The sequence below is a fragment of the Cherax quadricarinatus genome, chromosome 23 (assembly GCF_038502225.1).
Source record: "Cherax quadricarinatus isolate ZL_2023a chromosome 23, ASM3850222v1, whole genome shotgun sequence".
NCBI lineage: Eukaryota > Metazoa > Arthropoda > Malacostraca > Decapoda > Parastacidae > Cherax > Cherax quadricarinatus.
The window spans coordinates 1,439,122-1,454,953 of record NC_091314.1 but is presented as its reverse complement, the minus strand read 5'-3'; the positions used below and the strand labels follow the sequence as shown (position 1 = coordinate 1,454,953).

The 15,832-nt window shown below is 38.1% G+C and overlaps 1 protein-coding gene across 16 annotated transcripts in view; it reads left to right on the top strand.

The window, feature by feature from the left end:
* Window positions 1–15,832, top strand: part of CYLD (ubiquitin carboxyl-terminal hydrolase CYLD) — a 56,216-nt gene that overhangs the window by 17,130 nt on the left and 23,254 nt on the right. For 14 of the 16 annotated variants that reach the window (XM_070087746.1, XM_070087744.1, XM_070087743.1 and 11 more), the window contains 7 exons: window positions 781–960; window positions 4,505–4,709; window positions 4,975–5,107; window positions 8,169–8,244; window positions 10,545–10,698; window positions 11,829–11,843; window positions 12,561–12,720. In XM_070087746.1, the coding sequence (XP_069943847.1) occupies window positions 781–960; window positions 4,505–4,709; window positions 4,975–5,107; window positions 8,169–8,244; window positions 10,545–10,698; window positions 11,829–11,843; window positions 12,561–12,720 (923 nt within the window). The remainder of the gene's footprint in view (window positions 1–780; window positions 961–4,504; window positions 4,710–4,974; window positions 5,108–8,168; window positions 8,245–10,544; window positions 10,699–11,828; window positions 11,844–12,560; window positions 12,721–15,832) is intronic. The other 2 variants (XM_070087747.1, XM_070087745.1) reach the window with 1 other exon arrangement.

Below are 15,832 nucleotides of genomic sequence, written 5' to 3'. Positions count from 1 at the left end.
AAACGAAAGCCTGTAATTGTTTTACATGATGCTAGGATTGCTGGTGTCCAAAGGTTAGTGGATGAGTTTGGGAATGTGTTTTTTCTGTCTCATGAACATGCAAGATTTCAGGTATGTCTTGCTACTTCTACTTACACTTAGGTCACACTACACGTACATGTACAAGCACACCCCTTTGGGTTTTCTTCTATTTTCTTTCTAGTTCTTGTTTATTTCCTCTTATCTCCATGGGGAAGTGGAACAGAATTCTCCCTCCGTAAGCCATGCGTGTTGTAAGAGGCGACTAAAATGCCGGGAGCAAGGGACTAGTAACCCCTTCTCCTGTATAAATTACTAAATTTAAAAGACAAACTTTCGTTTTTCTTTTTGGGCCACCCTGCCTTGGTGGGATACGGCCGGTTTGTTGAAAAAAAAAAAGAATAAAAAACCATTACTCTTATGCACTGTACTTTGAGACTGTCCTTTTGTATTATGTTAAGCCAAATAAATAAACAACTATAATGAACTATAAATTGCCAGGAACACTGTAATTTAAACAGTAGTGATAGGGATAAATAAGATACAGCATTGCTAATTACCAGCTCTGACCCTCCTTCCTAGCCCTCGCATAACCTGCCCATGTTTATTATTGGTGCAAGTATTGACTTTTATGGGAACCCACTAGTGACATTACATCCTTTGAGGATCTTTCTTCTTTTCTCATCACTTCATATTTTCTATTAAATAAAAAATATAATCTAGTATTTTACCTGTACCTTATACATTTGTTTACTTTTACAGAATGGCAGTCAGCTTGGTAGTGACATGTCAAGCATGACTCCTTTCCACCTGCTAGCTTATGAGCACTTGTCAGCACCTGGTCAGCGGGGTGGAGGCCCTCCACCATCATACTCTGAGGAGTGGGAGCTTCCTCCTCATATGACTTACAGCACTGCAAAAAATATGATATCATGTAATAAGGTGATTATGATGGATACATTCAGCATCATGACTCAGATTTGTAATACTACTTTAAATGATCATTTAAGATTTTTTTTTTTTAACAAGTCGGCCGTCTCCCACCGAGGCAGGGTAGCCCAAAAAGAAAGAAAAAATCTTCAAAAAGAAAATACTTTCATCATCATTCAAGACTTTCACCTCACTCACACATAATCACTGTTTTTGCAGAGGTGCTAAGAATACAACAGCTTAGAAGCATATACAGGTCTCCCTCAACATTCACGTTTTCAACTTTCACGGGCTTCACACATTCGCGAATTCCCAACCGCCAAATTCCCAGCCGCCAAATTCCCAGCCGCCAAATCATATTTAAGTTTCCCGCTACCTGCGAGTCCCTACTACCCTCCCTCCGACCCCCGCAACTGGCAGCCAGCCCTCCCACCACTCAGTGTGGTGAGTGTTTTGTTTGTTCATTATTTGCTATTAAACTACAGTATAAATAATGTAAACCTATTCATGACTGCGTATTGGAATGGCTATTAGGAAAGGTATTAGACGGTGACATCATGTGTTTACTCTTGAACACTGCAAAGAATTAAACATTTCTGCTACAGCTAATAATAACAATAGTAATAGTAATAATAATAATAATAATAATAATAATAATAATAATAATAATAAATATGATATAATTGAAGAAGGAAATTGTACAAAAATGCGAGGGAGTGGTTGACACATCGTCAGTGTGACTTTGTTTATGCTGGAGTGAACATTAGTCTCCCTGCTCTTCCAAACATTTCACAATAATTCATTGTGTTTGGTGCTTGTAGATTGAGTTTTACTGGAGTGGTAGAGGCAGTGATTGAGGCAATGGTATTTAATAACATACATGTTAATAATAATACATGTTATTAATAATATGTACTATTATTATTTATAACATATGTGTTATTCAATACATACATGTTAATAATAATACATGTTATATGTGTATGCTTCTAGACTGTTGTATTCTGAGCACCTCTGCAAAAACAGTGATAATGTGCGAGTGTGGTGAAAGTGTTGAATGATGATGAAAGTATTTTCTTTTTGGGGATTTTCTTTCTTTTTTGGGTCATGGGAGACGGCCGACTTGTTATTAATAATAACATGTACTATTATTATTTATAACATATATGTTATTAAATACCACTGCCTCAACCGCTGAATTATTGTGAAATGTTTGGAAGAGCAGGGAGACTAATGTTCACTCCAGCATAAACAAAGTCACACTGACGATGTGTCAACCACTCCCTCGTATTTTTGTACAATTTCCTTCTTCAATTATATCGTATTTATTATTATTATTATTATTATTATTATTATTATTATTATTATTATTATTATTACTATTGTTATTATTAGCAATAGCAGAAATGTTCGATTCTTTGCAGTGTTCAAGAGTAAACACATGATGTCACCGTCTAATACCTTTCCTAATAGCCATTCCAATATGCAGTCATGAATGGGTTTACATTATTTATTCTGTAGTTTAATAGCAAATAATGAACAAACAAAACACTCACCACACTGAGTGGTGGGAGGGCTGGCTGCCAGTTGCTGGGGTCGGAGGGAGGGTAGTAGGGACTCGCAGTGGTGGAGGCAGTGGTGGAATCTGTGGTATTTAATAACATACATGTTATTAACATACATGTTATTAAATAACATACGTTATTAAAGCATAACATGTATATATTTAGTACAATTTACGACGTTTTCATGTATTTTATGATTATTCATGGTTCAACAAGTTAAGGAAGCAGTATTGTAATATATTTCCCTACAATATATTGGGGCACCAAACATTCACGGTTTTTCAACATTCGCGAGGCTCTTGATCCCCTAACCCTCGCGAATGTTGTGGGAGACCTGTACGTATAAAGATACACAACATATCCCTCCAAACTCCCAATATCCCAAACCCCTCCTTTAACCCTTTCAAGGTCTGTGCCGTAGATCTACGGCTTTACATTGAGGGTCCAAACCGTAGATGTATACCATGAGCTCAGCTCACTCTGATAAGCTGTGAGTGGTAAATTTGGGCCTAGATATGAGAGAATATATCTATGTGGTATATGTGCACCACATAAAACAAATCCTTCAGCACACAGTGTATAATGAGAGAAAAAACTGAGACCGGGATTTTCGATTAAAACAGCAACTTTGCAGTGTTTTTTCATATGTTTTTTATAGTTGTATATGCGATTTCTTGGTCTCATTTGATAGAATTGGAGATATATTACAGAAATAGAGATGATTTTGATTGGTTTTAGTACTGGAAATGGCTTGAAACTGAGCTCAAAGTAGCAGAAAGGTTAAATTTTTGCCAATGTTCAAGACTAAACAAACGACCTCACACATCTAATACATGCCAGCTGGCGGGTCCAGTATACATTCACAAATGTGGTGATGATATTTATACAATTATTACAATATTGCATAACAGTAAATCTTTTATTTTTTGGTTTGAATAAAACTTCACTATGTGAATAAAAACTCAAAATGGAATTAATTTTTAAAGCCTGAAAACATAGCTAATGAACAGAGGAAATGTTAGTTTAGTGCCAGGAATGCCTGCATTGTTTATTCTGGACCTTATTTTGAAATTGGAATATTTTGAACTTTGTGTTAAATTGGCCAAATTACCAATTTCCGATCACTTTATTTTGTAGTTGAAACAGTTGACTGGACGATTTCTCGTGCTCAATCGATAGAATAGAAGTAATACTAGTGAAATAGCTAAGAATTTGGTCGACTGGAATAATGTAATTGGCCTAAAATGGGAGTCAAAGTCGGCAAAATCGCTGATTCGTAAATATTGCTGACACATCAAAATTCGCGAGAGTATAATTTTGTCAATTTTCCATCAAATATCGTACTTTTTGTTTTATTACCTTCAGAAAAAAATTCTCTACCATTTCATAAGAAAAAATAACAAAATTTTTTTTTTTTAAATTCTTGGACCCTGGTGCACACTTTGAAATTTAGCCTCTGGACCCTGAAAGGGTTAAAGTGCAGGCATTGTACTTCCCTTTTCCAGGACTCAAGTCCGGCTATATAAAAGTAACCGAGATACAAAATGCAAATGAATGTATTATATCGGAATATTAATTATACTTTTCTGTTGTATCTGGGTGCCTCTGCAAAAACAGTGATTATGTATGAGTGAGGTGAAAGTATTGAATGATGATGAAAGTATTTTCTTTTTGGGGATATTCTTTCTTTTTGGGTCACCCTGCCTTGGTGGGAGACGGCCGACTTGTTGAAAAAAAAAAATTGATTAGACCAAAGAGCTTAAGGAAAAATGCATAATTAAAATGAGAAAGAAAACAAGAAATAGATAAAGTGTAGAGGAAAAGTAAGATGGGGAAAATGGAATAAAATGAAGATGATAGCTGATGGTGATATTAAGCATGCATGTGAAATTATATATAAGGGCTGCTCTATGTCAGTGTTTAGGTCAAGATTATATTAAATGTTTTCAATCATTTGTGCTTTTAATTGACAGCTGCACTCTTTATTACAGGAGACTCTCCACGATCATAAATCTCGGCAGAGGGACAAGAGTAAAATTTTAAATCGAAATATAGATAAAAAGAACAACAAATGGAAATCTTCTGGAATCAGTGGACGACCCACGCAAATAAGCAGTGATCTTGAACACAACTCTATTGTGGGGCTCGGAGAATCTGAGTTGCCGGTGAACCCATTGTATCATTTAACTCTTCGGGGTAAATTTGAATGAGCAGTTATTTATATAGTTATGTAATGATTATATCTTATTATGTTACTTTTGTAAATGTATTGACTTTGTATATAGTTTCTACAAACACAGTTTATAGCTTGAAAGATGTGATTCCTCGGGAAAATACGATTCCTTGGGGAAAGTAATTTCCCAGGGAAAATATTTTTCAGGAGAAGTATGATTTCTACGGTTTGAAGACATTCTCAGCTATTTGTTATATAATACTACTAAACATTTAAACTGTATTTTAGGGATTGACCAGTTGGAAGTTGTGTCTGATGGAGATGGCAGTGTGTACGAGACTCCCGAGGGTAGTGTTGAGGGCACTGAAGAGGACCTAGACATTGGCTCACTGGTGGAGGTGGTTATCAAGGAAGTTCCTAGGTAAGTATAAGCCACAGCGTAGACAATCACAAATAGTTTATGAAAAGTCACTTTATTACAGGTCCTGTAACTTATATCTGACTAGCCTGATATTGACTATTGATTAGCTGAAGACTAAATGTGTAGATCGTTCAGTTTACTTGACAAATCTTGTTATTTAATTCATTTATATCATCTGGAAGGTTAGTGAGTGTGGAATGTTTGTCGATTTAAATTTAAACAGTTTCTTCAGTAGGTATAGTAGCATCCACAGTAAATCATAACCTCGAAGAAAACTTTGACCATGTTGTAGCCTGTGTAACATCCTCTTTTGTTACTTCATTTAGCAGTCGATCAGGGCACAACATACTTGTATAATAAAGGCCTACTAATCAAATAAAAATATTTATAGAATACATTATTCCATTTTCTCCATGGGGAAGTGGAACAGAATTCTTCCTCCGTAAGCCATGCGTGTTGTAAGAGGCAACTAAAATGCCAGGGGCAAGGGGCTAGTAACCCCTTCTCCTGTATACGTATAGTACTAAATATAAAAGGAGAAACTTTTGTTTTTCCTTTTGGGCCACCCTGCCTCGGTGGGATACGACCGGTGTGTTGAAAGAAAGAATTATTCCATTTGGCAGAGCTAATTTACTGGTTTCATAGATGCATCTAGAAACCATAAACATTAAGTACCTTTTGTTGTGTAATACTGGATAAGTTTCTCACCAAGAAGCTACATAACATCAGAGAATATCTAGTCTTGTATGGAAGTCTCAACTTGGAGTTTCATACAGTGGACCCCCGGTTAACGATATTTTTTCACTCCAGAAGTATGTTCAGGTGCCAGTACTGACCGAATTTGTTCCCATAAGGAATATTGTGAAGTAGATTAGTCCATTTCAGACCCCCAAACATACACGTACAAACGCACTTACATAAATACACTTACATAATTGGTCGCATTCGGAGGTAATCGTTATGCGGGGGTCCACTGTAATTAATTGCTGGAAGAAGTTTCTACAATGGTAAAATGCTTTGTTTAACAGTATTCACTGCATTGAATACTGTTGTCATTAGAAGTACACCTACCATCCAACTTACGACTTGCTCGACATATGACCACTCGACTTATAACCGTGTTTTGTATGCCAAATTTCTGGGAAATAAACAGCTGTTTGTGTTGTACACAGTGTTTATCCTAAACCTTACAGTATAAAATACAGTACTAACAACATAAAAAGTAAAGTAAAAAATGAAATGCTGAAATAAAACAATAAAATAAAATCATTACAAAAATGTGATGTTGATATTCAGTAGTAAGGTTTGACTTGCGTCCATTTCGACTTACGACTGGTTGGTCGGAACCAAGCTCGGTCATAAGTCGGATGGTACCTGTAATGGTATATTTGAGATAGTCAGATGAACACGTACTGCTTTCTCAATAATTACAAGTGCTATTAAATGCAAATGTCAAACACTGCACTCTGAAGGAAGGGTGGAGATATGTTGTAGTTTTTGAGCTGTAGTATCAGCACGCTTCTGGCAAGACAGTGATGAAGTGAGTGATGATGAAACTGTTTCTTCATTTTTGGGTCACTCGACCTCAGTGGGGAATGGCCGATGTGTTAAAAAATTGAAATTAGCTAAACAGAGATACAGCAACAGTGAACTCCATACAGATGTTCAAAAGTAGATACTGTATGAGAGGATGTCGTTCAGTTGAAAGTTAAGAGGTAAAACCAAGCGTCTTCCATCGTGTGTGGTCAGTCTCATGGTTTGAAATTGCTAATTGAAGACATTTCAGAAAGCTGATTCTCTGGCATTCTTAGTTGCTATTGTTTGACTCGACTCACGAAATCGTAATGACACAATTGCTGGCTAGCTGGTCCAGTGGCTAACGCGACGGTCTGGAGTTTTGAGACTCTCTGACCGCGGGTTCAATCCCGCCCGTGGTATGGTTTGCTATTGTTTGTATAGGAAAGTTTATGTACATTATTGATCAGATTCTACTGGGAGACCATTCAAAACAAGAACTGTAGAACCTTTTTTTTTTTTTTCCAACATAGTGTTAAAAATATCAGTTTAGCATTGCACATTTTCATGCCATAAGCTGTATGCCACCAAAGTGTCAACCTTGCTAACATCAGTCATAAAAAATTATAGTGTTTGTAGTTGAAAAAGTACCATCTACAACTTTATTGAAGTTGTCAGTTTTTGTAAAATTTCAACCAGTACTAAAATATTTTATATTTAGATTTTTTAATGCTGTCTAACTGTAAATGTGATACTAGAAACTGTTCTTTATATTGTGATACACATTTTTTTTTTTTTTTTAACAAGTCGGCCGTCTCCCACCGAGGCAGGGTAACCCAAAAAGAAAGAAAATCCCCAAAAAGAAAATACTTTCATCATCATTCAAGACTTTCACCTCACTCATACATAATCACTGTTTTTGCAGAGGTGCTCAGAACACAACAGTTTAGAAGCATATACGTATAAAGATACACACATATTCCTCCAAACTGCTAATACCACCCAGGGGGAATACTATTGTCCTGCCAAGTGAGTGTAAAACGAAAGCCTGTAATTGTTTTACATGATGGTAGGATTGCTGGTGTCTTTTGTCTGTCTCATAAATATGCAAGATTACAGGTACGTCTTGCTACTTCTACTTACACTTAGGTCACACTACACATACATGTACACGTTTATTTATACACACTCATCTGAGTTTTCTTTGATTTTATCTTAATAGTTCGTGGTCTTATTACTTTTCCTTTTATATCCACGGGGAAGTGGAATAAGAATCTTTCCTCCGTAAGCCATGCGTGTTGTAAAAGTCAACTAAAATGCCGGGAACAATGGGCTAGTAACCCCTTTTCCTGTAATAATTACTAAAAAGAAAAAGAAGGGTGTTTCTATCTCTTATATAATTTTGATCTGATGCACTCAGAAAAGGGGCCATAAATGTTTAGAGAGACATTGTTAATGTTATATTTATGCATATCTATGTATACACAGTAACACAGATACATTTTTATACTATGTGTTTTATACTTTGTGTTTTTTTTTTTTTTAGATTTGGGGTCATCAGATGGATTGGCACTGTTCCTGGAGACAAGAAAGAAGGAAGGAAAGTTGCCGGTGTGGAGATGGTGAGTTTGTCAGAGTTCAGAGTTCTCAGTCATTGCTTTGGGAAGTTTAATCCTCCTTTGTGTATACAGATGATTGCCAAATATTGTTAGGTGTTTCTACAAGGATAATAGTTATGTATATGAATGTTATTAAGAGAAAAGTGTTTGATTCAAATATGAAAATGCACTAAACTCTAGAATAATGTTAAAAATTAATGAAATTCCCTGTAAAGAATCTGGATGATAAAGATTTTGAATCGGTGTTCAGTCCTACTATTTAGAACCTTGTTTTAGCAAGATTAGAAACTAGAAATAAAATATTGCTGTTAACAAAGCTGTGTTTAAGATGCCTCATAACTCTTGGTGAAGAGGTACAAATTAAATATAAAAAGCCTTGATGCTGGTGAATAGCTCTTGATTTAAGAAACTGGAGCTGTCTTTTTTCTTGGATTAAACTTAAGTACCTCCCATTCCTGGAGTTTACCTGGAGAGAGTTCCGGGGATCAACGCCCCTGCGGCCTGGTCTGTGACCAGGCCTCATGGTGGAACAGGGCCTGATCAACCAGGCTGTTAATGCTGGCTGCACGCAATCCAACATACGAGCCACAGCCCGGCTGGTCAGGTACCGACTTTAGGTGCCTGTCCAGTGCCTGCTTGAAGACAGCCAGGGGTCTATTGGTAATCCCCCTTATGTATGCTGGGGGAGGCAGTTGAACAGTCTTGGGGGCCTGACACTTATTGTGTTGTCTCTTAGCGTGCTAGTGGCACCCCTGCTTTTCAATGGGGGATGTTGCATCGTCTACCGAGTCTTTTGCTTTCGGAGAAAATGATTTTCATGTGCAAATTTGATATTAGTCCCTCTAGGATTTTCCAGGTGTATATAATCATGTATCTTTCCCACCTGCATTCCAAGGAGTACAGGTTCAGGAACTTTAAGCGCTCCCAGTAATTGAGGTGTTTAATCTCCGTTATGCGTGCCGTGAAGGTTCTCTGTATCATTTCTAGGTCAGCAATTTCACCTGCCTTGAAAGGTGCTGTTAGTGTGCAGCAGTATTCCAGCCTAGATAGAACAAGCGACCTGAAGAGTGTCATCATGGGCTTGGCATCCCTAGTTTTGAAGGTTCTCATTATCCATCCTGTCATTTTTCTAGCAGATGCGATTGATACAATGTTATGGTCCTTGAAGGTGAGATCCTCCGACATGATCACTCCCAGGTCTTTGACGTTGGTGTTTCGCTCTATTGTGTGGCTGGAATTTGTTTTATACTCTGATGAAGTTTTAATTTCTTCGTGTTTACCACATCGGAGTAATTGAAATTTCTCATCGTTGAACTTCATATTGTTTTCTGCAGCCCATTGAAAGATTTGGTTGATGTTTGCCTGGAGCCTTGTAGTGTCTGCAGTGGGAGACACTGTCATGCAGATTCGGGTGTCATCTGCAAAGGAAGATACGGTGCTGCGGCTTACATCCTTGTCTATGTCAGATATGAGGATGAGGAACAAGATGGGAGCGAGTACTGTTCCTTGTGGAACAGAGCTTTTCACCGTACCCGCCTCAGACTTGACTCTGTTTACTACTACTCTCTGTGTTCTGTTAGTGAGGAAATTATAGACCCATCGACCGACTTTTCCTTTTATTCCTTTAGCACGCATTTTGTGCGCTATTACGGCATGGTCACACTTGTTGAAGGCTTTTGCAAAGTCTGTGTATATTTCATCTGCATTCTTTTTGTCTTCTAGTGCATCTAGGACATTGTTGTAGTCATATTCCCCAGGAATATGATCCCAACTGGATTAGCTTTTTCTGTGTACAGTATATAATGATAATTGAATTGCTGAAGCGGTAAAGCAGCTAAGTAAAGAAGTACGGAAATAACTTGAAAATGATATTTAGTTGGAAATTTATGTGAGGTGATTTAGGCCCAAATTTATAATTGCTAATAACTGATAAAGTAATTTTTTATTGATTTACCAAATGAAGAAAAGAAGTTTACCAGGTATGGCTAAGCCATGACTTGTGAGCTGCATGCAACTCATTTCCTCATCCATTGCAGTTCATTAAGACAGTATCCAGGAAAAGAAGTAAACATGGATATTATCTCATAAGCCTCATTAATGAGCAAAAAAGTTACTTTGAGCCATGGACTGGCCCCCACCTGCTATATATTAATTAAACTGAATTAGTAACATCAGTGCTAAGAGAAGCATCTTACTTCAAGAAAAAAACTTTTTACTTTTTATACAAATACAGTGTAGGAATGTATCACTTGGGGAATTATTTCACTGCATTTGGCATTTTTTAAAAGTAAATAAAATTACAGGAAGATGCGGAAGATGGTCTATCAGATGGAACCTTCAGTGGCAAGAGGTATTTTACATGTCCAACTGGGAAAGCATTGTTTGTCCCGCTGCGTATGTGTCATAAAGACAGTCGTTTCCTAGAATCCATATCGTCCAATCCAAGAGCTAGTCTAGGTAAATGTCCTATTAGTATTTCATGTACCTTAATTAATTCCTTATTCATGTACAGTATATTAATGGTGTACCGTAATTGATTGATGGCATGTGTAAATTAGCCACTTCATCTCACTCCTCATCCTCCCCATACCTTCCCTCCCTTTGTCTCTCTCCTCCCTCTCCATCCCTCCCTTCCCTCCCTTTCCATTCCTAACATCCTGCTCTTTTCATCCTTCTCATCCTCCTCTCCCTCTCCATCCTTCCCATTCTTTCCTTCCCTCCCTCCTTTCTCTCTCTCTTCCTGCTTCCAAAATAAAATGCTATGCATTATGATTATAAACTTATTATGATGTAAGTTAAAAGATTTAAGCCTTACATTGTATAATGTGTTAAGCAGTTAGTCATTTTTTCATGAAAATGAAACTGCTCAAATCAATTTTTGTATTACTAATTTAGAAGAAATTATAAAGTTTTTATATTTTACATCTATTTTTCCTACAATCATTATTAATAAAAAGTTTTTTAAATAAATTTTCTGTCGAGTTAGTATATAAAACTACTTTGACATAATGAGAAATTGTGGCAGTGGCTGATAAGGAGTGATAAAAGACTCGAGACAATAAGTAACCTTTATGATTGTGACATGAATGTGAACTTTCCAAAGGAAATCAAAGACATGCTCATATATATATAGTAAGGAGGAGGGGGGGGGGTGTCAGGTGAAGGTTGTCAGGGAGTAGAGCAGTCTGGGTAGCTTTAAAAATGTGAGTGAGATGGATTTCACTTGATGACCTGCCTAGCATGGACCAGTAGACCTACTGCATTGCTGTTCAATTCTGTGTTCTTATGCAGCTGTAGCATTCAAACATGAAAGGGCCAGTAAGCCTAGTGCAGTGCCCAGCTACACGGGAATATTATACAATGAAAATTACAAGCTGTTGAATTGGATTAGTCATTTAGAAAGGATGGATGCAAACTCGGTTGATTAAGAGAGTTTATATATCCTGGGTAGGAGTTGAAAACATAGAATAATATTTTCACATAAAATCAAAATACTGTATACATAATATAATCTCATTTTTATTGTGATAAACTGGATTGTTGTGTTAACAAAATGTCATGTCAAGAAAGTTTTATTTTCCTTCCAGAGAGATCCTCTCGAGGTATTTGAAAACTCCCAGCATTCCACTTTTGTGTTCTCTTAAGTAAGCAATTTACTGTTCTTGAAGGTGATTTTATAAAGCTTTATCAAATATGGTAAATTTTTATATAATCTCCAAATGACTCAGTAATTTGGTTGCTTTTCTGTGTCAGCATCTACATCATCATACCCTTAGTTTTGTTCTAGAAATTTTTTAGTGGTACAGTATTTTTTCTTGATGCTGACTGACAACATTAATATATACTAAATTTGACATTAAATGTGTGCTGTACTGAAATTATAAGAGTGATGCACCTTCTTGAGGCATGTGGTGTGTATATGCATGTTAAGTGTCTTACTAACAACACAAGCTATGAGCTTATGTGCTCTGAGGATCAAGACATATTTCTCTTTCACTCAGGTATTTGCTTTTATTATATTTTTTATATATTTTCTAATTTCTATATTTCATACATTTCAGTAAATTGTTCCATTCATAAGCTAAAACCTTTGTGTCATGTATTTAGTGGTGTTGCTCTGTTAAGTAGTAGACTACAATGATCTCAAAACACTTTCTCTTTAAGCAAAATTCAGATTTGGAAGCAGGAGTTGAATATGACATCCTTTATAGCCATATTATTGCCTCCATTTGTAGAGGTAATTCATTTGTGTTACAGTTCCTTCCTTTATTATTTCTTTATGTAAAGTAATTGTCTTTATTTTCTTCCCATACTCCTAGCATTTGGTAGCATGGACTGTCAGCCAGTAGGAGGTAGCGTAGCTCCTCTCTCCACCCCAGACGAGGTACGGGCCATGTTTGGCAAAAATCGAGGGATCCAGGGCCATCAGAATTCTTGCTATCTCGATGCTACTCTCTTTAGCATGTTTGCTTTTACAAGGTAACACTTCCATGCAAAGCCTTAACTTTAGTTGATATTTATGATATAAAGAATGCATCTTACACAGTAGAAGGGTTATTAACATATGAACGTCTTTTGAGGTGGTGTGGACATTTAGGGTGGATGCAGAAAAATATCATGACTTGGAGAGTGTCTATAATTGTAGTGGAGGGAAGGCAGGATAGAGGTTGCCACATACATATACATACAGACCCATATACATAGATACCTACATACATATGCATACATACATACTAAGGGCAATGTGTGTGGTGTAAATATTATGCAGAGAATTCGTAGGAGGAGGTGCAAAGTTACTAAAAGTATTCAGAGGGCTGAAGAGGGGTTACTGAGGTGGTTTGGTTATTTAGAGAGGATGGAGCAAAATAGGTTGACTTGGAGGGTGTATAAATCTGTAGTGGAGGGGAGGAGGGGTAAGGGTTGTCATAGGAAAGGATGGAGAGAAGGGGTAAAAGAGGTTTTGTGTGCAAGGGGCCTGGATATGCAGCATTCATGAATCTGTTAGATAGGAGTGAACAGAGATGAATGGTTTATGGAACCTGACAGACTGTTGGTGTGTGAGGAGGGTAATGTTTTGTGAAGGGATTCAGGGAAACCAGTTAGCCGGGCTTGAGTCCTGGAGGTGGGAAGTACAATGTCTACACTTTAAAGGAAGGGTTTGGATATATCTGGGTGCCTCTGCAAAGACAGTGATATTGTGTGAATGATGGTGAAAGTATTTCTTTCTTTTTTGGGCCATCCTTCCTCTGTGGGAGATGGCTGTGTTTAAAAAACATACATACATATACATATGCATACATACGCATACATACTTGTACATCTACATATACACATACATACACGTATACACAAACACACACAAACATGCATGCACAAACACACACACAAACATGCATGCACAAACATACACAAACATGCATGCACAAACACACACACAAACATGCATGCACAAACATACACAAACATGCATGCACAAACACACAGACATGCATGCACAAACACACAGACATGCATGCACAAACACAGACATGCATGTATTTGTGAACGACATGACGGAAGGAATAGACTCTGAGGTGTCCCTGTTTGCAGATGACGTGAAGTTGATGAGAAGAATTCACTCGATCGAAGACCAGGCAGAACTACAAAGGGATCTAGACAGGCTGCAGACCTGGTCCAGCAATTGGCTCCTGGAGTTCAATCCCACCAAGTGCAAAGTCATGAAGATTGGGGAAGGGCAAAGAAGGCCGCAGACGGAGTACAGTCTAGGGGGTCAGAGACTACAAACCTCACTCAAGGAAAAAGATCTTGGGGTGAGTATAACACCAGGCACATCTCCTGAAGCGCACATCAACCAAATAACTGCTGCAGCATATGGGCGCCTAGCAAACCTCAGAACAGCATTCAGGACCCTGTACACCGTGTATGTTAGGCCCATATTGGAGTATGCGGCACCAGTTTGGAACCCACACCTAGCCAAGCACGTGAAGAAACTAGAGAAAGTGCAAAGGTTTGCAACAAGACTAGTCCCAGAGCTAAGAGGTATGTCCTACGAGGAGAGGTTAAGGGAAATCAACCTGACAACACTGGAGGACAGGAGGGATAGGGGGGACATGATAACGACATACAAAATACTGAGAGGAATTGACAAGGTGGACAAAGACAGGATGTTCCAGAGATTGGACACAGTAACAAGGGGACACAGTTGGAAGCTGAAGACACAGATGAATCACAGGGATGTTAGGAAGTATTTCTTCAGCCACAGAGTAGTCAGTAAGTGGAATAGTTTGGGAAGCGATGTAGTGGAGGCAGGATCCATACATAGCTTTAAGCAGAGGTATGATAAAGCTCACGGCTCAGGGAGAGTGACCTAGTAGCGATCAGTGAAGAGGCGGGGCCAGGAGCTCGAACTCGACCCCCGCAACCTCAACTAGGTGAGTACAAACACACATACACAGACATACATGCACAAACACACACACAAACATGCATGCACAAACATACACAAACATACATGCACAAACACACACACAAACATGCATGCACAAACACACACACAAACATGCATGCACAAACACACACACACAAACATGCATGCACAAACACACACACACAAACATGCATGCACAAACACACACACAAACATGCATGCACAAACACACACACAAGCATGCATGCACAAACATACACAAACATACATGCACAAACACACACACAAACATGCATGCACAAACACACACACACAAACATGCATGCACAAACACACACACACAAACATGCATGCACAAACACACACACAAACATGCATGCACAAACATACACAAACATGCATGCACAAACACACACACACAAACATGCATGCACAAACACACACACAAACATGCATGCACAAACATACACAAACATGCATGCACACACACAGACATGCATGTGACCAGTGAAGAGGCGGGGCCAGGAGCTTGGACTCGACCAATGCAACCTCAGCTAGGTGAGTACAAACACACATACACAAACATGCATGCAAAAACACACAAACATGCATGCAAAAACACACAAACATGCATGCACAAACACACACAAACATGCATGCACAAACACACACAAACATGCATGCAAAAACACACAAACATGCATACACAAACACACAAACACATACATGTACATATACATATACATACACATATGCACAAACATGCATGCACAAACACATACACAAAAATGCTTGCATAAACATACACAAACATGCATGCACAAACACACAAATATGCATGCACAAACACACACGACATGATGGAAGGAATAGACTCTGAAGTGTCCCTGTTCGCAGATGATGTGAAGTTGATGAGAAGAATTAAATCAGACGAGGATGAGGAAGGACTGCAAAGAGACCTGGAGAAGCTGGACATGTAGTCCAGTAACTGGCTTCTCGAATTCAATCCAGCCAAATGCAAAGTCATGAAGATTGGGGAGGGGCAAAGAAGACCGCAGACAGAGTATAGGCTAGGTGGACAAAGACTACAGACCTCACCCAGGGAGAAAGACCTTGGGGTGACCATAACACCGAGCACATCACCGGAGGCACACATCAACCAAA